The 22,822-nt window shown below is 32.6% G+C and overlaps 2 protein-coding genes across 3 annotated transcripts; both read left to right on the forward strand.

Moving 5' to 3' along the window:
• Positions 1-3,393: 3,393 nt before the first annotated feature.
• LOC114194448 (transcription factor MYB3R-1-like) lies at positions 3,394-11,726 on the forward strand. Of its 2 annotated transcripts, none has more exons than XM_028084664.1 (12): positions 3,394-3,679; positions 4,009-4,180; positions 4,916-4,970; positions 5,120-5,177; positions 5,565-5,659; positions 5,885-5,988; positions 7,874-8,002; positions 8,305-9,997; positions 10,084-10,424; positions 10,690-10,804; positions 10,905-11,129; positions 11,458-11,726. In XM_028084664.1, the coding sequence occupies exons 2-12, from the start codon at positions 4,104-4,106 to the stop codon at positions 11,575-11,577; spliced, it is 3,012 nt and encodes a 1,003-aa protein (XP_027940465.1). In that variant the 5' UTR covers positions 3,394-3,679; positions 4,009-4,103; the 3' UTR covers positions 11,578-11,726. The 2 variants fall into 2 exon arrangements, with proteins under 2 accessions (XP_027940465.1, XP_027940466.1); XM_028084665.1 differs by having other exon boundaries at positions 3,435-3,743.
• Positions 11,727-16,957: 5,231 nt separating this feature from the next.
• LOC114195472 (probable beta-1,4-xylosyltransferase IRX10) lies at positions 16,958-22,267 on the forward strand. The gene is made up of 8 exons (XM_028085958.1): positions 16,958-17,454; positions 17,545-17,691; positions 17,773-17,837; positions 18,109-18,178; positions 20,200-20,427; positions 20,933-21,076; positions 21,156-21,291; positions 21,384-22,267. The coding sequence occupies exons 1-8, from the start codon at positions 17,140-17,142 to the stop codon at positions 21,611-21,613; spliced, it is 1,335 nt and encodes a 444-aa protein (XP_027941759.1). The 5' UTR covers positions 16,958-17,139; the 3' UTR covers positions 21,614-22,267.
• The last annotated feature ends 555 nt before the right edge of the window (positions 22,268-22,822 follow it).

The raw sequence follows: 22,822 nt of genomic DNA on the forward strand, positions 1-22,822 counted from the left end.
GTATCTTTTAGTTAGAGGAACGATTTCATGGAAAAGTGTGAAGCAGTCTGTCATTGTTGCATCCACCATGGAAGCTGAATTTTTGGCATGCTTTGAGGCCACAATTCAGGCTAATTAGTTGCGGAACTTTATTTTAGGACTCAGAGTAGTCGACAGTATTTTCAAGCCGCTGAAAATTTATTGTAATAATTATGTCGCAGTCTTCTTTTCTAAGAACGACAAGTATTCCAAAGGTGCTAAGCATATGGAGTTGAAATATTTTGTCGTTAAAGAAGAAGTTCAGAAACGTAGAGGGTCAATAGGGCATATTAGCATTGATCTTTTGATTGATGACCCTTTGACAAAAGGGTTACCGCCCAAATTATATGTTGGTCATGTAAAGAATATGGACATTATGTCTACTAGTGAATGTTAAATGTTGATTGTTAATATTATTAATGTTTATGTGACACTCTAAGCTCTCTAATGTATAAGTTTCTGAAATTTGTGTTTTCTTCTTTAAGTTTATGCATGCAAATTATGATGAAGAAAATAAATTATGTTATGTTATTATTTTGGAAAAATGACATTGTGTTTGAATCCATTATAGACTTCTCGTTTTAAGGTCATATTAAGGAGAAAAGGATGATATAGTAGTACATGGAAGGGATCATGTCGACCGAATGATGTGTGATCGCCATGACTATTATTATTTTTGTATATTTAATTATGAATAATGATGGAACCAATTTATGTAAGGTCCTTTAAGCGCATTGTGCTTATGTATTAAATCACATAATATTATGACATCATATGAGTCAAGTGGGAGAATGTTAGAATTAATTGACGAATTAATTCTATTATGTGACTCATTTGAAATATTATGATGGGCCTAATTGTGGTTAAATAAAATATAAGGACCTATTGGTTATTATGGGGAGTGATAATAAAATAAAATAAAAACCAACTTGGTGGACATTGGTTTATAAAAGGGATTGGGGTTTTTTCTCTGGTCATAAGGTTCTTTTATAGTAACCCATCAATAACGTGTGAAAGGAGAAATGAAAGGCAAAAAGATAGATTCGGAACTATGGTTAGAGAGCACACAAATTACAGATTGAAGAATGCATACTTACAAGATCTTTTATGGATCTAGGTTAATGCTCTATTATATTTTATTGTGTGAGAATCTTAAATCTTAAAGATCCTTAATTGTTTTACAGTAGGCTCGTGGCAGCATGTGCCATCTTAATGTCATAATCAAAGTGTGTGGAAGCTGGATGAACATGGTGGAAAGCCATGATTTATAGTGCATAGTGAAAAGTTACCAAAAGGGGTTTTGGGCTAAGTTAAAATGATTTGGGTGAGGGTCTATGATATGCCTTTTCATGTATTTTTAATTATATTGAACTCACCATTTCTGCTTGTGTTTGGTGATGATCGTGTGGTGTGTCACATAGAAGCATACATTATTTCAGGTAAAGCTGATGTCGATGCATAGAGCCAGAGAGAGGCTAGTTTGGGAAATGTTTCACATAATGTTTTATAATTTTGTAATCAGTTTAATTATGGTTGGAACTTTGGATTTGGTAATAGTTAAGTCTTGATTTATGGATTTTGATTTCAGCGCGTTTAATAAATTTTAATTTTTTCGTGCTTTGGGAAAGACTTTTAAATGTTGAATTACTAATATTATTATTATTTTTATTTAAATTAGTAATATCCGCTTAGGATGTCACACTCACCACACGTGCCTCACGACTTATGGACTCCACCATGCCACATTACAAAAGTTAAAAAAAATGAAAATAGAAAATCTTAATGCCACATCACGTGACATGTAGGCAGGTAAAAAAATGTCAATTTTTAAAGGTTAAAGTATCGTTATCCTTTTTCAATTGGATATGAGGATAAGGATGTACATATATGTTTCGTCTTCATATTTGTCATGAAATTCATTTACATGTCCAAAATATTTTTCCTTTTATCACGATCTTTGTATAATTATGTTCAAATGATGTATGCTCATTAAATATTTTTTATTTATCACATTGAATATTTCTACTCTTTTTTAATATTTTTTTATTGTATATTTCTTTTCGCATGATAATGTTTACCACTCTTAATTTAAGTGTTCACTAACATAAACTTTTCATTTATTAAGTAATATAAAAAACTTATCTTTTTTATTTTCTTATTATTAATTTTTATTTTATTTGAAGAACTCTTTTTGTCTCGCTAAAACGATTTTCTTATTTTGATAATTTTTTAAATATTTTTACTCGTTATTTATTTTTATCATGTTTAATACTATTTTGATATTTTTATATAATTATTTTATTTTTAACTCATTATGATACATGTAATTTTATCACTATAATTATATAAATAATTTTTTATCACCATCCAACATATATTGAAGTTTAAAAAATGAAAGATCTATGTTAAATTTCAATTATTATTAGATTAATCTATTTGTTTGTGTGATTTTGATTAAGTGATGTATTATAATTTTTATTAGTGTATAAAAAAAGATTTTATTAGAATTTAAAAATTGAAATAAACAAACATTTAAAATATTTGTTTTTTCATTTTACATTTAAAATATATTTTAAAAATTTATCAACTAAGTCTAATTAATATTTGTAAATTTAATAAATTTTTGATTCTCATTAAATTTAATTTGTTATTCTAAATTAAAACGTATATAATTCTAAATTCTTTTCTTCTAAATATTTGATATTAAAAAAACAAAAATATCAAATTTTAGTATTGAATATTTGATAATATTAATTTTTTTATCATAATTTTTTATTATTTTATAAAAATTAATTAATTTATGTTAAAATAATAAAAAAACGGACATAAATACAAGTATATCTCCATTACTTAGTAGAAATAAAATATGGATGGAAAAAAAATTAATACAAGTTGAATTTAAGTTTAGAAACATGAATGAATTATTTTTCTAGAGACTAGAGATAATTATGAGATAATGAAATTATTTCAAATCAATCCCGCCCATTACTTGTGAGCCTAGTAATATATTAAAACTATTCGATGCATACAAAAAATAATATTAATGAAAAATAATTTTTATAACTCTTATTAATGTATTTTTATTATCGATTGGATTGATAAAAATCATAAATTTTGATGGACACACTCTCATTTAATAATTTTATCTTTTAATTTCACAGTTTTCAATGATAAATTTAAATTGATAATAGAGTGTGTTACTTAGACTTCTTAAATATCTTAAATATAACTTAAATGTAAAATCAAACAAACTCTTAAATATTTATCCGTTAAAACATAAGAAAAAAGTTACTAAAATTCTTGAAATTACGAACTTCCGTTGAAGATAAATCCTGAAGAAGTGCCCGTTAGAATTTTAAAAAATTAACGTGTTTTTTCTGATGCATTGCGACAAGTGTGACATTTTTTCTTAGTGGAACCATAGTATGTTCCGAGACAACTCATAGGGTTTGAAACTTCTAGGGTCCGCCCATTCATGTTTTGTTTGAAACAGAGATAAAGTACAACGAAACACTCTCCAACGTTCCCATTTCTCTCAACTTTTCAAATTTTCCTCCCATTTCCGATCGTTACAATAGTTCAATTTGCAGATCCTTCTTCGCGAAATCCTGTTCTCCGATCTGCTAATGCGCTCCATTTCGATCTTCTCTATCTCGCTAAGGTCATTATTCCCTACCCCGTTCAATTCATTTCGTCTGTTTTTTCGATGACTTCGATTCGAATGGGTAAATATTCATTTTTTTTTACTGCTTAAATGGTATTTAGATCCTTGAAAAGAGAATTAGAGTAATACTAATTTTGTTACTTAGAAGATTTTTGAACATTTTTAAAATGGAATTTAGTGAAACTTTGAAAAACAAACGCTTTAAAGGTGTGGATTTGTAAAGGCTTTTGTGTTTACTTGCATTATTCGTCTCCTCTAAATATAGTTTTTTTGGTCGATTTTTGTTGTTGAAGGTGATGTTCTGACTTTTCTTTTGTTTCATTTAGTTCTGTGCAGGAGGGGTTTGTTCCTGTGGCTCTTTGGAACGGATTATAATGATTTGGAGAACCAAGTTTGAAAAGAGTTGCAATCCAGTGAGAATATGGACAGTGAACGGAGCGTGCCTGCTCCATCTCATGGGCAAGTTGACGGCGCTCAGAGAGTCAAAGCATTACATGGGTAATTTTGATTAATCTGTCTCATAATCTATCCCTATCTCTGTAATACAGTTTTTCTTTTGAGATTAGACAAAACAAAAAGCAGTAGGATTCCTCCAGATGGAGGAGTTTAGAGAGGAGGGGTTGGAAAAAAGTTATAATTTTGAGTAAACATGTGCTTTGTTTGAGATTGTTTTTTTAATTGAGAGACTGTTATATAGCATTTCAACCATTTCTTATTTATTTCTGCAAAATGCTTTAGGATTTCTTACAATTAGAAATAAGAAAAAACTATAATTCCCCCTGACAATACAGGTTAGATCGAGATGTTATAACTATTGATGCTCTTTTTGTGTCTTTGTTATAAAAGGCAATTTTAGTCAGTGATTGGTTCTTTTCTACCTTTCAAGTGTTGGCATGATTATATATTTATACACACACACACACACATATGTATATGTATATGTATGTGTGTGTGTGCATGTATGTATATTTCCAAAGGGGATGTTTTATGGCTAAGATTTATATAAATGTTGTACTTTCTTGAAACAAAAAGGCTGCATGATTAGCCAGGAGGATTGAAATACTTTCACATTATAGTTTATCTTCCAGCCTTCACTTTACAGTGTCCTTTTTATTTGAATTGATAATGTTCAGGGAGGGTTGTAGTTGGTAAACGTACTAGGCTTTTTCTTCTGTGAGACACTGATGATGTAGTTAACTGGGCTTTTGCTAACCATAAAGTATCTATTTGTAGGAGGACTACTGGCCCTACAAGGCGTTCTACAAAAGGGCAATGGACACTAGAGGAGGTAGTTTTTCTTAAGTTTAGCGATGTTTTTTGTGCTAGAAAATATTTAGCTTAGTTTATTCTTCTATGGCTTGTTAATATCTTCCATTCCTCTATACACTAAATAAATAAATACGTAACATATGAGTCATGTTACTTTTTGTCCTGTAGGATGACATCTTGCGGAAGGCAGTTGAGAAATTTAAGGGAAAGAATTGGAAAAAAATTGGTAAATATATTGATATTATTCATCGTACATTCTAGTTTCCAGTGTGTGCTTAAGTTGCTTTGCATCTCTATTTCTTGATTCATGTACCAGAAGCGAGCTTTCTCCAACTAGATACTTGTTCAAATGATTTAAATGAGATGAAAACCTATGTATTGTTGGGGGAGGGATTTGCTTTATTTTCCTTGGTAGGTTTCTAATGTCAACTCTCTTGTACTCCTAAACCAATTTGTAATTTTAATCTGTCCGAGTGTGTACCATTTATTTAGCTTGTCTCTTATGAGGGTTTGTTCTTTTTGCTTGGTAACTTTCTTAAACAAATTCAGCAAATCCATGTGTTTTTGTATAATGTATTATGCTTGCTTTTCTAATTACCAAATGTGTTTGAAGCGGAATGTTTCAAGGATAGGACTGATGTGCAATGCCTGCATAGGTGGCAGAAAGTTTTAAATCCTGAACTTGTTAAAGGTCCATGGTCTAAAGAGGTAATCTCTTCTTTCCATTTATTTTTTGTGCTCATTTTATCATGTTGGTTATTCTTTCTCCCTTTCCTTCTGAACCCTAAAGGATAACATCGTACTGGAGCCTATTCGACCATATTGTCTACTGTTAAATTAGAGTGCCTCCGTTCCTTTGATCTGACCTTGGACAATCAGTTTTCTAGTTAGATATATACTAATAACATGCTTGTTTAATCCAATTGTAAACAGGAAGATGAAATAATTATTGAATTGGTGAATAAAAATGGGGCTAAAAAGTGGTCATCTCTTGCCCGGCATTTACCTGGACGTATTGGTAAGCAATGTCGAGAAAGGTATGGTTATTGGATTGTATTGGATTTCTACTAATTCTTTCCTGTATTCATTAAGTTTCCTTTTTTTGGCAAATAATTTTCTCTCCATAGATTATTGTGTCCTCACAACCTTGTTATTGTATCCTGGAGTATTTCACTCAACCTTATTTGTACATCATTGTTACTTGTCATAATATCCATAGCTCAATCATGGATAATTTTCAAGAGTAGCCTCAAAGTCACAAGAAAAAAAATTTTCACTGTACAATGCAATATAGGTACTAGAAGAGTAGTTAAATAGTGCACCTTGATTTCCCTTATTGCCGTTTTGAATTGTGTCATGTCAAAGTTGCTATAGAGTTGCACCTGGCTGGTGTGCTTGGCATGTATGGGCAGCACAACCAATTCTGGGCAAAGGGTCTGCAGACTCTTTGATCACTTCATTAGTGGTGCTTCATCCATGTTGTTAAATAATCATTATGGTCAATGTCTTTAATCACTATCTATTATTTTCTATATTATATGCCAATATCTTTAATCACCACGATGGCCTGCCATGCCATGGGTTGTGGATTTCATGACCAAATTGTTGCTTTTAGAAAAGGTAAGTTCATACTTAAATATATTGACCCATAACAGCTGTTTGATTTATCTAATAGTATTCTCTTCTTGATAAGAACATCTTTTTGTTTATTTCATTTTAATAAAATAATGATTTTACATTTAAAAAATTGAAATTCACTCTTAAATCATTGAAAAGCATCCATACATAGATACTTACAAAATTATATAATTATTTTTTGGTACGGAAAATGAATCCATCTTTTGAGGTTGGTATAGTTTTGATTGAAGAGTCAACAAGAAGAACTCACATCATATGTTTCGAAGTTAAACTTTTGGGAACAATAATACAAAAGATGGGGAAATTAATAAGTGTGTCATATATAAGCGAGATGGTTCAAATGCAGAAAGGCATCGAAGGTTATTTATGATCACCTAGTACCTACTAACCGCAAAGTTAAGTGTTATTTGTAATGTGTTACATGTCTGGCTGTACTCAGGTTAAATGTAGAAAGAAGGCATAGGATGTTATTTATGATTTCCAAGTACCTAGTAAGCTCAAAGCAATTTTTATTGTAATGTTGTATGTTTAGCTATACATTATGGTAATGGGAATGTTAAAATGGACTGGTAACCATATAAGAAAAGAGGATACAAAATTAGTTAAGATGGTGTGGACAGATTTATAGGTCAATGAAAAGCACTATTGATTGATACATTATCATCAGATGTTATATGTTTCTTTTTGGTGTTTTGTTGGAGGTGACATTAATAAAATATGTTTTGTATGTTCGAAATAGTAGGAGAGAATGGGATTCCACTCTATCGCTTACCTTATTTGGTACCTATTTTCCTTTTACCTTTCTTTTTTCCATTGATTTTATATCTCTCCTGTCTATTAAACGGACACTTAGTCCCCTTAAATGGGAGTGAGGGTCAGTATGAAGGACTATGATAGGAACTTGGGTATTATGGTGTATCCAAGTTCCAAATCATATAGTGTGGGTTGCTCAGCAGAATATTTAAATAATTGGTTCTCCCTCCTCAATAGCTAGATTTTTGAAGTTGGGTTTTCATGGTGCTTGGGTACTTATCAATTGGCACCAAAGTTGGTTGTTGGCACCCATAATACCCAAGTTCCTATATCATACTATACTTTAAAGAGGTTAGTGCTTTCGTCAACTTGACCCATAGGGTAGGCATGATATGATATACGTTTTTCATTTGGTCTTTAAGGTTACTGAATGAGTTGTGATCTGTGTAGTCAACCTTGTCTTTTTGGGGATGTAGTTTCCTTTTAATTGTTGATGCACATTTCATTAATATAATTTGTAAAACTTGGTAGGTGGGTTAATCATCTTGATCCTACTATAAAAAAGGAAGCCTGGACTCAGGAAGAGGAGTTGGCTCTAATACATTATCATCAGATATTTGGGAACAAATGGGCCGAGTTGTCAAAGTACATTCCTGGAAGGTATATATGGATATTAAATTATTTTTCCATTAACTGTGAACGTGCTGTCAAGTTGCTTCCACGTCGAGTTACTGTTCTATTTATCTTCCAAGGCACATTAGAGATTTGGATTCACAAAGTATTGCAGGCTCTGGTATGAGAAAGACAATAAAATTTAATTGAACTTTTTCAGTTAGTTTTTATATTTTTTTCTATTCTAAAGGATATCTGGAGTAACTGTTTGAGATCTAAATTACAGCATGAGTAATGCCTGATTTATTCATGTGCCATTTTATTTCATTCTCAATATTCTCTGTAAACAGGACCGACAATGCTATTAAAAATCACTGGAACAGTTCTGTCAAAAAGAAATTAGATTCTTATTTGACATCTGGAATGCTTAATCAGTTTGAGCCTGTACCTCATGTTGGAAATTCAAATCAATCAACAAGGTTGCAGTGTAGTGGAGATGATAACTGTTCCAAAGGGATTGAAAGAGAAGAGGTTTCGGAGTCCAGCCAAAGTTCAGCTAATGCTGTTTGCTTTCCATCTGCTAGAGGGATGAGCAGTACTGAATTACAAACTGGAGAGGCGACTTGTAGGCCAAAGGAAGAATGTAATCTTCGAAAGGATCACAGTCCAAGTCGAGCATCTTGTTCAGAGCCATATTATGTATCAATTGATGATGTTAGTATATGCATTCCTGAAATTTCTCACCAAGAGGCATGCACTTCTCAGTTCATTGAGCAACAGTCACATGAACTGGGAAATTCCACAAGTGGGAATTGTCATTTCGATTTACATTCCTTACCCAATGTTTCATCAATGGTCGTGGGGCAGGATTCCTCGCAGTTGCATAGAGATTGTGTAGCTTCTGGTGAAATCTGTGACATGGTGAATGTTCCTTTTCGGACATCAGAGGCATTGGGTGCTTCAACTTCCATGGGGCCTGCATCTTTGGGTCCTCTTAAACCAGAGCATGTGTTGATATCTGATGATGAATGTTGCAGAGTTCTTTTTTCAGATTCAGTGAATGATGGGTGTTTCCCCCCTGTAGATTATATTAAAGGTGAAGAAACAGTTAAATTTTCTGGATGTACTTCATTTCGTTGCCAATCTTGTAATATCCAGATATCTGAAACTGGTGGATCCTCAACTCCTCAGCTAACTTGTCCTCGGTGTTCTAATAATTGTCAAGGAACTTCGTCCTCCCTGTCTAATCCTCCAGTATTTTCTGCATGTGATGATAGGGAGGGGCGAACAGCCAATGACAATCATTTATATGGGGCAGACGGTCAGCAATTGGTCTCCACAGCACCTGCTAACTTCACTTATGACAATTACATATCCAGTTCTCCCTGTGTTGATGGTATGGGTACTGTAGTAATGGAAGAAGCACGTGAGGAAAATGCAAATGTGCATGCAGAAAAGGAGGACTCAGGATCTCTCTGTTATGAACCTCCTCGTTTTCCAAGTTTGGATATTCCTTTCTTCAGCTGTGATCTTGTACAATCTGGGAGTGATATGCAGCAAGAGTTTAGTCCCTTGGGTATCCGCCAGTTTATGATGTCTTCTATGAATTGTCTTACTCCTTTTAAGTTGTGGGACTCACCCTCTCATGGTGATAGTCCAGATGCATTGTTAAAAAGTGCAGCTAAAACTTTTACAGGTACACCATCCATTTTAAAGAAACGACACCGAGATTTGTTGTCACCACTCTCAGATAAAAGAGTTGAAAAGAAACTTGAGACGGACATGACTACCTTCACCAAAAACATTTGCAGTTTGGATGTCATGTTCGGTGACAATGAGACTCAGGAAACAGATATCCCTTCATTGCAAAAACAGAACAGCAGTGCATGTGTTGATGATAATAAAGAAAATTGCGGACAAGGTTATGAGCCAACTAAGTATGCAATTTTCGATGAAAAGAACTCCCATGAAGATACTGTACACAATTCTCAGCCTAATGTAAAGCAACAGCAACTAAATATTGATGCCTCAGCTACTGCCATTGTAAGTATTAAGTACTAGTTATGTGAAATTTTGAAATACTTACTCTTTTCTTTGATGAACATTTTTCAGTTTATTCTATTTATCAGGAACAAGAGCCTTCTGGAGTTTTGGTTGAACATGATGTGAATGACTTGACGCTGTCTTCTCCTGATCAAGTTGGTTTAAAATCAATCAGAGGTCTTGGTACAAGTACTAAAACACCCAAAAGCATGAACAGATCCTTGGAAGAAGTTCCAAATCAGAACAGCCATTTGAAATTATCTTCTAAAAATCCATGCTCAAGGGTTAATTCTAATTCTCCTTGTGTTCGTGCAAAAGAGCATGAAAAACTTTCTGTTGCTGTTACTCGTGTACAAGCTCCAGCAGCTCCAGTGGACAATTCAGGGGAACAAACCAGAAAGGATGGTGGTTTTGAAACATGTAGCATGTAAAATTCCCTGTACTTGTTATCATTTAATTATTCCTGTCCATTTTGCATTGTTCCTTATGGATATAGTTGATTGTTTTTGATATCGAAACCGTCCGTAGGTACCAACTGCTAATTGGTTAAGCTGTTTCCTTAGAAATTGATGTGCCACATCTTAAAACTGTTTTATTTATTTATTTATTTTTTTCTGCATACTACTAGATTGTTTTCACATTCTGGTCCTAATTCTCTCATTGCAATTGACTGTCTTCTTGTTTGATGGTAGATTTGGTGGAACACCTTTTAGGAAAGGCCTTGAATCACCTTCCGCATGGAAATCTCCTTGGTTCTTCAACGCTTTTCTATCTAGCCCCGGACTTGGTACCGAACTTACAGTTGAGGTACTGTAGTTTTTCATTTTTATTTTTTTACAAGTATCTTGGTCTGTAGGTTAGATTTTAGTTTTTCACCGTGTGCTATAACCAGAAAACATGTTTACAGGATTTTGGGTATTTAATGAGCCCAGGTGATAGAAGCTATGATGCAATTGGGTTGCTAAAACAGATCAGTGAACATACTGCTGCTACATATGCCAATGCTCAAGAGATTTTGGGAAATGAAACTCCTAAGACATTACAGAAAGATTCATCTGGAAACGACAAGGATAACTGCCATGGTTCTCCCAATCAGCCTGGGAATCATTCTCAATTGGCTTCAAATGCATTGGTAAAGCTAAATATAATGTTTCCTTTTATGGCATTATAAGTATAGCTTGATCTTTTAATATGACATTATGGCATTACAAAAACCTGTTTGAATGAGTCAGAAAATTACTTTTTATTGTTTTTCTGTTTTCATTACAAAGTGAATATACGTATGACATTTTGGTTTTAAAAGTAAAACAGAATAGTTTTCTCAATTTTGTACTGTGGATTTTTATACTTGAATGGAAACAGAATAGAGAAAATGAAAACGGAAAATATTTGTTCAACCTATAATGACTCTAATATTCTCCTATCGATTGTTACAGTTGTATGGAATTTTTTGTTTGCAGATAGAGCGACGCACACTTGACTTTAGCGAATGTGGAACACCAAGCAAGGGTGATGACAACAAATCCTCAGCTATAAGTTCCAAAAGCCCTTCTTCGTATCTGTTGAAAGGTTGTAGATGATTGTCAAATATGGATAAAACCTGTTTTTGCTATGTATGAGTTAAAAATATATGTATAGTATTCCATTTCGATGAATAGTTTTTCTGTATGAAGCAATGAAGCACCTCGGCGATCAAAGCTGATTGAAATAAATATCTTCCTTTCATTCAGCAATGTGATGCCTGTTATAGTGTAAGTGAATATTTTGATCGGGTAAAACTTTCAATGTTTTGTCAGGAATTTAGTAAGTCAGTTCAAATTTGTTTTTGCTGGGCTAACTCTTAACATGCATTTTTTTTTCTCTTTTGATTTATCGTTGAGATAATTTTAGTTTATAGGAATGAATCGAAATCGGGGGCACTATGAAGAGCTATATTCAGTTTCGGTTGGACTCAATTTTTTCTTCTATATTTTGTTTGGATAATGATATTTTGACTCTTTTTTTTTATCTATTTTTAATCTACACTTCTATTAATTTTTTTAATCGTGATGTGATGATATAAGGATGATTAAAATGATAGGTTAAAAGCAGATAAAAAAGTAGTCAAAATATTATCCATTTGTTTATCAACAAAATGCATTCAACAAAATGCATTTTGCTATTTCGTTTTTCTGTCACTAGGGATGTTGGCATGATGATCAAATAAAATGAAGTAAAAGAGTGTACTATTTTTCTTACACCGTCACTTTTACCAAGGTATTTTTCTAAAGTACAAAGAAGGTTCAATACACATGATGCATAAAACCCTATTCCTAAAGTTGGATTCTCATACATGAAAAGAATGAAACAAAAATATTACATTTCAACACTGATAGATTGAATTCTATGCCCCCTTTAGAGATTTAGTCAAAATGCTTAGAAGTTGTTCATTATTGTAGTCAACATGATAATCAATTTCTATATTTTATATGTTTTGTCCACTCATGAAATATTAGTCAAAATACCTAGAAGTTGTTCATTATTGTAGTAAAAATTTAATCTTATTCTCATATCCATTACCTTGTCTATGGTTTTAAATATTAAGGGTTAAATATATTTTTGGTCTCTCAATGAAAATTATATTTAATCCTCCTTGAAAACTTTGATCAAATTTACTCCTTCATATTTAGAAATGTGTGAATTTAGTCATTTTAACCAAATCTATAACAATATATAAAGAGGATTCTCTCTTTTGTGTCCACATTTCATAATACCAATTATACTCTTTACAATATAATTATTTATTAATTTTTTTAAAATTAACGGTTACTGTTACCTATTTTATATCAAACTGTTCATCTTTTTTTCTTTTTTTTTATTCATCAACAATTATTCTCTCTATTCATTTCATTTTATTTTTAATAAATATACATTTATTTTATATATTAACTTAATAACATTACACTATTATCACTTACTAATATAATATCATTCATATTTAAAAAATGTGTACACACAGACACGATAGTGCCTGTGTTTACGACACGATAGTGCCTGTGTTTACGCTAGTATTGTTAAAGTTATTTGACGTTTCGAACGTGTTGCATGATAACATTTGAGTTGTTTTATTGTTTGACATATTTTCGCTTTAATGTTAGTTGAAATGCTATTTGAAACGTGTTTGAAACGTCAAATAAATTTAATAAAGCATGGTTAAAATGATTAAATTCATGCATTTCTAAAGTTGAGGAATTAAATTGATCTAAAGTTTCGAAGAAGGATAAATTCCAATTTTTATTGAAAGTTAAGGAACCAAAAACATATTTAATCCAAATATTAATTAAAAAAATTGAGATTTCATTTTTTCATATACAACTATCAAATCACAATTTAATTTTTGCTTTTAGCCTTTTATTCAATATGACGCATTGTCACACTGAAAAGGAAGAAATGTCAAATAGCTCCTTCTACCACTTGAAATAGACATAGTGAGACACACACACACAACACATGAGAGTTCAGAATAAACTAATGAGTATTGACTAATGTGTCAAATTAAACTAATGAAATAATTTTCAAGATGAAAGCAAAGAATCAAGGAATAAAATCGGTAGATGAGGAGTTAGAGAGAGAAAAGAAGAAGATTGAAATTAGAATTGATTGGTAAGAGGGTTATGATTTATTGAAAAAAGTTGTTAGCTTATTAAATATCAATTTTAGTACCAATACAAATTAACCATCACTCATAATATTTTAATTAAATTTTATTCTCAAATATAATTTTACAATTAATTTAATAGAGTATATTAATACTAAAAAAAATTGGAACCTTTTATTAGGGGACCTAAATCAAGGATTTTACCTACTTAGGCCTTAAGTCGATCTTGACTTACACTAATTTAAGTATCATATAAGTATAATATTTCACTATGTAAAAAAAAAGGTTAAATAAGTTTTTATCCTTCAACTATAATAAAACATTGTAATTGGTCCCTACTCATAAATTTTATTTTGTATGGTCCTCTTACTTTCAAAAGCAATGGATTTAGTCCTCTCTTTCTAACGATGTTAAATTTTACCTCACTTGACAAACAACGTTCCATGTAGGCATCACACGATACTAACACGTGTCTGTCACTATATTTTATTTTTTCATTCAAATTCAATTCTTTTTAATGGAAGTGAAATATTTCAAATGAAATGGAAGAATCAGGAAATTGAATAATCATATTCCTGACTTCTTATTCAAATAAGAAAACTCTCGAGTGCTTCTCTATCCTCATCACGCCAAGCTCTAGTAAGGGCACTTAAGTCCTGTTGTTGCACGACTCTGGCTGGTTAGAGCTCTCGTCGGCGCTATCCGTTCTTCATCATAGCACTATCGAAGAAGGGATAACATTGATGGCTCCCGACGACGACGAGAAGAGCTTTGACCAGTTAAGGCACGTAGCGACAGAACCTAGGTGCCCTTCTTGGAGTTGTTCATAATGAAGATGGAATAGTATGAAAACTCTTGATCTTTGGGATCCTCCGATCATGTGGTTCAATTGCAATCTTGATTATTATGTAAACATTAACGAATAAGCTTAGGTTTAAGAGATCTTTCTTAGACAATAAGGGAGGATTAATTGGCCGAGTACTTAAAAATACGCTCAATTAAAACTTGTAAAAACCTTTTTTATTCAAATTCAATTGACCAACAAATTAGAGTATTATTGCTTACTACAAAACCATACATTTCAATGGATTGAAAAACAGAAAAAACATATTAATTTGTTCATGCAATATGATTCAACATAATGAAATATAAAATCAATCAACTCATTTCCTAGGAAATTCGGTTGGAACACGAAATACACCAAACTCACTTAAACAACAAGCTTTATCTTTGAAAATTCGTTTCACTGTCTTCGCATTCAGAAATCTCAAGTGTTACTTCACTCTTTGAAAAACCAACTAATATAGCTCGGTCATAAGTGAATTCAATAGGTTGATTTGTCAGTACAAAAATGAGGACCAAATTAACCACACAACAAAAATAGGGACCAAATTGAATAATTTTGACGAAAATAAGAACCAAATGTATATTTAAGCCTATAATGTAATATTGTATATAATTTTCTAGCATCTTCATCGTTGCATAATCTTTCAAAAAATTTGATCGTTGTGTAATCTTTGGATAAAATATTCATGTTCTTGATAACATTGATAAGATAAACTTTGCACAAAACAATCCTTGATATTTGATATGGATCCAAATAATAAAGGTTGAATTTTTTCTTCCATCCTTGAGTTGTAAATATGTAAACCATGCAAATATTTTTGACAAATAATATACTTTTGTTTATATTTGATTCTTCATTGCTTGCACTCTTGATTTATTTTACAACTAATTAATTCCTTGAATACATTTTTTAACATTGCTCTAATCTTGTTTCCTTATATATAGAAAATAGGCTTAATTATCATTTTGGTCTCCTAATTTGTTGGGTTGGTTCATTTTGGTCCCCTTATTATTTTTTGGTTCAATTTGGTCCTCTAATTCTTTAAAAGGTTCAATTTGGTCCCTGCCGTTAAGTGAACTTTAACACCGTCTCCTTGACCTGCCACGTGTCATTTTGTGGAATTTTCAATTTTTTTTAATTTTTTTTAATTTTTTTTTAATTTTTTTTAAAAAATTAAACTGCCACGTGTTACCTTATGGTTGTGACACATGTCAATTTGAGATTATTTTTATTTAAAAGAATGTACTGCCACGTGGCAGGTCACGATTGTGCCACGTGTCCAACTAACATTGGTTGTTTTCAATTTAGTCCCTCTATTTACAATTTTGATTCAATTTAGTCCCCCAATTTTTTAAAATGATTCAATTTTGTCCTCTCTAATTTGATACCAAATTAGTAATTAAGCTTAATTATAACTTATATATACATATTAAAATAATTTTTATTATATTTATAGATTAAATTACTCCATCTAACTATTTAAATTATTATTATTTTTTACATGTATAGAAAATTTCAAGTGTAAAAAATTACAAGTGAAAAATGTAAGAAATGAAATAACATGAGTATTTAGGGAGTGATTTGATGTATAAATGGTAAAAAATCATTTTAACATGAATATATAAATTGTAATTAAGCTTAATTATTAATTTAGTATCAAATTGGAGAGGACAAAATTGAATCATTTTAAAAAATTGAGGGACTAAATTGAATCAAAATTGTAAATAGAGGGACTAAATTGAAAACATTAGCTTGACACGTGACACAATCGTGACCTGCTACGTGGCAGTACATTTTTTTAAATGAAAAAATCTCAAATTGACACGTGTCACAACCATAAGGTGACACATGGCAGTTTAATTTTTTTTAAAAAAAATTTAATTTTTTTTAAAAAAATTAAAAAAAATTAAAAAAATTTGAAAATTCCACAAAATGACACGTGGCATGTACGGAGACGATATTAAAGTTGACTTAACGGTAGGGACCAAATTGAATCTTTTAAGGAATTAGAGGACCAAATTGAACCAAAAATAATAAGGAGACCAAAATGAACCAACCCAACAAATTAGGAAACCAAAATGATAATTAAGCCTAGAAAATATGGTGGCGTTGTTTGTAATGTTAAAAACACTTTGTAAGCGAATTAATTCTTACAAATTATATGTCATATATGAATATAAAAAAAGTAAACTATTGGCTTAAGTTAATCAATCGATCAACCCTTGTTAATTACACATACCATTATATCATTTATCATATCGTAAAAATTCTTAAAAGGCTCTCATACACATACCTTTATACCTTTAACTTTGCTAAATAAAACACATGTTAGAAGATTAATTATAATTAACTTAAATTTATATTTGTTACCATTAAATCATTATAGTGAGAGATAATAATGTATTTAGACAAGTACTATATAGTTTGATTTTTAACAATTTATTGACGGTTTAATTGTGTGTTCTTCTATTAAGAAGTACCATGAAATCGGGAAATGTAAAAGATCTGGTGCAACGGTGAATCCATTTCCATGAAATCGTGAACGTACATTGAATCTCTATCTCTGTTTCCGTTATGTTCGACGACGTCGTTCCTTGCTAATCCACTTGGTAACACTCTTCCATTTCTCTCATCGTCCTACTCGACGGAGGATCTTCCATGAGTGCCTCCAACAAATGGAGAACAATGCCACCGCACCACCACCAGCAGCCTCTCTGCACGCGCACGCACCAGATCGGAGCCCTCCTCCTCGTCACCACCACCTTCTTCTTCACGCGCCTCCTCTCTCCCTGCACCCTCTCCACCAGCGTCGTCCACGTGTCACACCCGCAGTTACAGTGGGGGCAGTCGCAGCTCTCGCTCAAGATCTACGTCTACGAACCTGAAGAAATCAACGGCTTGAATAAACTCTTGCACGGACGAGACGGTAAGGTCACGGAAGAAGCTTGCTTAAAAGGCCAGTGGGGTACTCAGGTAATTATTTAATTAATTAATTAGTTAATTAATTAACTATTTCAAATCCCAATTTTCTTAATTAGTTAATTGATGTTGATTAATTTTTAGGTGAAAATACACAAGTTTCTTCTGCAATCGAAGCAACGGACGCGGAAGAAGGAGGAAGCGGATCTGTTCTTTGTCCCATCGTATGTTAAATGTGTGCGCATGATGGGTGGCCTTAACGATAAAGAAATTAACAACACCTATGTTCAAGTAATCCATTCTCAATTCTTTCTTAATTTCATTCCCTCAATTTGAATTGCAGTTACTTTGTTTTAACTGAATTTCTCGCAGGTCATAAGTCAAATGCCGTATTTTCGATTATCTGGGGGCCGCAACCACATTTTTGTTTTCCCCAGGTAGTAAAAAGGGGTTATTAATTTCTTGTAGAAAAATGCTAACTAGTGTAGTTAGGGAATTGATTAAGAAGTTGAAAGTTTTTTTATTGGGACGGGGAAAATTGTACTGTATCAAGGTTTTTTAATGCGCTCCCATATGATTTTAAATAAAACCTTACCCATATTAATTCCTTAATACAATGGTTAGCAAGGTCCTTTGTTGTATTATGAAAAGAAAAACTACATTGCAAATAATAGCTAATGCTTGATGTGTCTTTTGTGTTGTGGTCAGTGGAGCTGGTGCTCACTTGTTCAAATCATGGGCAACGTATATAAATCGCTCCATTATTCTTACACCGGAGGTGAGCACTTTTTGCTTATTATTGCTGTTTATTTGTTTGTGTGTGAATTAGAACTGCCAAGATTAGGTTTATGAACCAAGCTGCTTGTTTATTGTAATGGACTGTGTGTGTAGCAATTCTCTAGATGAAATTGTGTGTAATGTAGATAGGTCAGTGAATCAAGCTGCTTGTTAGGTGTTATGAATTGTGTCTTTAGCAATTATGAGGATGAAATTGTGTGTAATGCTGAAACAAGCTTCGGAATAAAGTAGCGAATGTGTGAATTGGCATGGATATGGCAATGCCGAACTGTTCTTATGAAATAATTAACTACCGTCTGTTTTATTTTTGGTGATAGTATCATATAAGGATTACTTGAGAGGGAATGGAGTGAGTGTATGTTTTTCCATCATTTTCTTGGTGGTGGTTGATTTATGCCATTCATTTTTTAATCTACTTGGAGAAAAACTTGTAAAATCTCTAGAGCTGGGAACCTACCTTTGATAAGTAAATTTGATTTTTCCCCAGTCCTGACTGAATACTTTGAAGAATTTGGTTTTAGGGTATTGCCTTGTCAATTTCATAGTGAAAAGAAGCTTTAGAATGATCAAGTTTCAAGACCAAGTAAAGCCGAAAGCACATCTGCTTTGTGGTAACAGTACTTGATTTTTCAACGTGTTTATCTTTTATTTGGGTTGTGTATAGAGGCATCCTCAGAAGAAATGACACATAATTCTCTCTAATTTTTCTACACCGGTGGGGGCATTGCTTAAAAGCTTAACCCTGTTAAGAGGGTGTTTAGTTTGCTGAATAAAAATTGAATAGTGTCCCTGGAACCAACGTTAACGTTGAACTTGGGGATCAGAAGGTTATAAAAGAACATAACATGAGGATCGGACCCAACTTCGAAGAATTATGCGTATACAAAAAACTATATTTATAGACATGCATATACATGTCCCTATTTTGTGTTTTTGCGTTTGCTTGGTCGGGTCTCCCATACTTGCTAGATTGTGAGTTTTCAGATATACTTTAATTATTCTTTTACTTGTACTTGTCCAGAAACATAGAAATTAGCTAGCTATCTTTTTATTAATCTTTGTCTAGAAAAATAGGAATTAGCTAGTTATCCTTTTATATCTATATTTTTTATTATTTATTATTTATCCTACCCTTATCTTAGGAAAAGGGATTAGTTAGAGAGGGATGTCATGGGCAGGCCCATCATATTTATAAATAAAAGGATACTAAGGTAGAGTGGAGGCATTCAGATCAGATCAGTAAACCTTGCAAGAATAGAGCAGCGTCTCATTTGGTACAAGGCTCTGATGTATGGACACATGATATATCTGGTCCTGTATCAGTATTAGCGATTTAATTTGTGATTTTCGGATATTGTATATTCCTCGGTGCTTATTTTCAAATATAGAAGAGAGAATTTCAAACATGTGGCGCATCTCTATATCTATGTTCTTGTGGCGTTTTCAGAGGGCATTACTTTTTTCTTTTTTTTTTTCTCTTTTAATACGTATGTTGTCAGATTTAACCAACCTCGATTTGTCACTCTAAAACCTACTACTTTAATATTTATTTATAATATCTTTTCTATTTTTATATATTAAATATTTCTTCTGTTATATACTTTTAGTGCTAAAATTAGTGTGTTTTTCAGAAATTATATAATTTTCCATTGATTAATCGATTTTATCATATAATGATATAATAATAGTAATAAAAGTATATAATAGCTCTTTAATAATTAATAATTGAATAGGGATGATATATTTTTAAGATAAAAATTGTAATTCAAAATATACGCCAGTGGTTTAAAAAGTTATAATTGATTTATTACTTGTATATTTGTATTATAATAGTAATAAAAATAAGAGTACTATAAAAAAAGATATTAAAGTGGAAATACTATCTCCAACTTTTGTTAATAAAAATGTTCTTTCCCTTTCAATTTCTGTTCATAACATGTTCCCTCAATTTAATCAGAGGTTCCTCGAGCTAAAAGTTCATTCTTTGGCATGCCGTTGTAGGGGGATCGGACTGATAAGAGAGATACGAGTGCCTTTAATACATGGAAAGATATAATCATTCCAGGTAATGTTGATGATGGTATGACAAAAACTGGGGCTACCGGGGCTACCGTGGTCCAGCCTTTGCCTCTGTCTAAAAGGAAGTATTTAGCAAATTATTTAGGACGTGCGCAAGGAAAAGCTGGCCGGCTTAAGCTTATAGAGCTTGCAAAGCAGTTTCCAGAGAAGGTATGTCATTTTCTGCACTTGGTTGCTTCTGAGTGATATTTTGCCATCATTGTTTGTCAGATGATCTCTTCTAGAATTTTTCTTTTTTCATTTTTGCTACTAAATTACAAAATCAGTGAACGTGATGCTAATGCAATCCTTATAGCGGCTAAGAAATTTTGATTATCATTTACATGGATCCAATCCTCATGTTGATTCAATCCTTGGAATTTGAAAGAACTTCATTCCCATTGAATGTTGCAAAATTATTGGTTTATTTATACTGATTATGGATGTTTTTAGTTGTATGTCAAAACCATTTTGTTTCACCATAATATTCTTAAAGGAAAAAATTAACTGTTGCTGTCCTTTATATGCCATTGTAGATATGCTCTCATGTCTGTTTATACTCTGTTGTAACTGGATGGATTAAGACAATGCTTATGCTTATGCTTATTCAGACTATAGAATGAATCTTTGTCATGGTACAGAAAAATATATTAAGCAGTATTGATGGTATAAACAGTTGGAATGTCCAGATTTAAAATTCAGTGGACCTGACAAGCTGGCCAGGAAAGAATATTTTGAACACCTACGCAATTCTAAGTTTTGCCTCGCCCCACGTGGAGAGTCATCTTGGACACTTCGGTTTTATGAGTCCTTTTTTGTGGTATATTATTCTCCCCCTCCTTGTGTTTATCTCTCTTGACCAGATGTACATGAGAAGTAATCCATATTGCATTTGACAGGAATGTGTTCCAGTTATAATATCAGATCAAACAGAATTGCCATTCCAGAATGTCATTGATTACAGTCAGATATCAATAAAATGGCCGTCTAGTCGAATAGGTCCTGAACTGTTGCAGTACCTGGAATCTATACCAGGTGGAAATGCAGCTTCCAGTTCCACACACAATACCCTTGCTGTTATATATTTCTAAGCTTTAATTCTAATTTATTTGTTTTGATTATTGCAGATGAAGAAATAGAAAAAATAATAGCTCGTGGTCGAGAAGTTAGGTGCTGGTGGGTGTATGCTTCGGATTCAGAACCTTGTTCAGCAATGCGTGGAATTATGTGGGAATTGCAGAGGAAAGTAAGGCAATTTCACCATTCAGCTGAAACATTTTGGTTGCACAATGGATCAATTGTAAACAGAAACTTGGTTCAATTTTCCAAATGGGAACTCCCTGTGCCTTTGCCTTGATGGCCTGGGAGATAGATGATGCCCTTGTACAAGTTTTTTTTCTTATACGTCTTATTTGAAGCTCATGTTAGGTGCTCTTGATTGTCATCATCTGCTCAAACAAGAGTTCAGAGCGGGACTATCTACTTTATCTTGAAAAATATCATCTTATCCTTTATGAGGTGCTGAATCTGCTCAACCGTAACTCATCTCGTTGGTGAGAACAGGGGTAGTTTATTTCAAAACTCCTAATTTTATTGATAGTCGCAAAATAGGTAAAAGAGAGTAGAGGATTAAACTTATAATCAAAAGGCTGGGGTAACTATCGATCTGGACTTGAAGGCCAGCCATAATGGTCGATGAAGCCAGGGAATTGCTGGTTTTAAAGATATAGTCGAGGAACCCATTGCTGAGTTTGAAGATTATGTAACATCTCCTGGATAATGTAATTTGGTGAGAATTCTAGTATATCCGAGAGAGGGGCCAAATCATGATGGTCAATGTGAGGTAATTGTTGCGTTGTTGAGGGAAGCTAACCCTCCAGGTCAATGTGGTGAAGTGCCAAGTTATCTTTAAAGGTTGGCAATTGCTGCTGTCTTAGTTTAGCATGTATTTGCTCCATTGAATTGTATAGAACACTGCGATGTTGAGGCAATTTGTCATTTTGCAAGCCTACAATTTCTCTTGCTTGTTCACTTACCAAAAGTTGGAAGGAGGCGCGTATTTATTCAAATGCATATTAAATAATTTTCTTATAAAAAGTAAAAATATAAGTAATGGAAATGTGATAGACACGTAAACGTAATAGTAGAGAATTAGGGCTTTGATGGTGCACCGTGAGTTTCTCCATGATCGTGGACAGTTTATTTTGAGTTTTCTGCCTCGATCTTTTCTCCATGATCGTGATCAGAGTTCTTTGAGTTTTAAGCCTTGATCTTCTGCTGCAATTGAGGTTGTCTTAGCTCTTTCTGTTCCGGTTTCTACTGCACACCATTTGTTAGATTTTTTGGTCTTCTTGCTGCGTTTATGGGGCTTGTCATTGAATTTTGCACGTTGCGCTTAGCTTGGGTGTCTTGCTCTTAGTGTTATGTGTTGTGAAACTAGTATTGCAAAGGTTGTGCGAAGGTTGCACAATATTGGTACTGCAAAATCCAGCCCTCAGTTTCGTGAGTTCTTCTTCCTCCCTCAGATGGTTTCTTCAATCTCTGATGGTTTCTCGAATGTTACATA

The sequence above is a fragment of the Vigna unguiculata genome, chromosome 8 (assembly GCF_004118075.2).
Source record: "Vigna unguiculata cultivar IT97K-499-35 chromosome 8, ASM411807v1, whole genome shotgun sequence".
NCBI lineage: Eukaryota > Viridiplantae > Streptophyta > Magnoliopsida > Fabales > Fabaceae > Vigna > Vigna unguiculata.

Coding starts and splice junctions, on each gene's coding strand:
- LOC114194448 (XM_028084664.1), top strand. CDS start 4,104: ATGGACAGTGAACGGAGCGTGCCTGCTCCATCTCATGGGCAAGTTGAC. Junction 4,971..5,119: donor GGCAATGGACACTAGAGGAG/GTAGTTTTTCTT, acceptor TTTGTCCTGTAG/GATGACATCTTGCGGAAGGC. Junction 5,989..7,873: donor GGTAAGCAATGTCGAGAAAG/GTATGGTTATTG, acceptor AAAACTTGGTAG/GTGGGTTAATCATCTTGATC.
- LOC114195472 (XM_028085958.1), top strand. CDS start 17,140: ATGAGTGCCTCCAACAAATGGAGAACAATGCCACCGCACCACCACCAG. Junction 17,692..17,772: donor TTAACAACACCTATGTTCAA/GTAATCCATTCT, acceptor AATTTCTCGCAG/GTCATAAGTCAAATGCCGTA. Junction 21,077..21,155: donor TTTATGAGTCCTTTTTTGTG/GTATATTATTCT, acceptor TGCATTTGACAG/GAATGTGTTCCAGTTATAAT.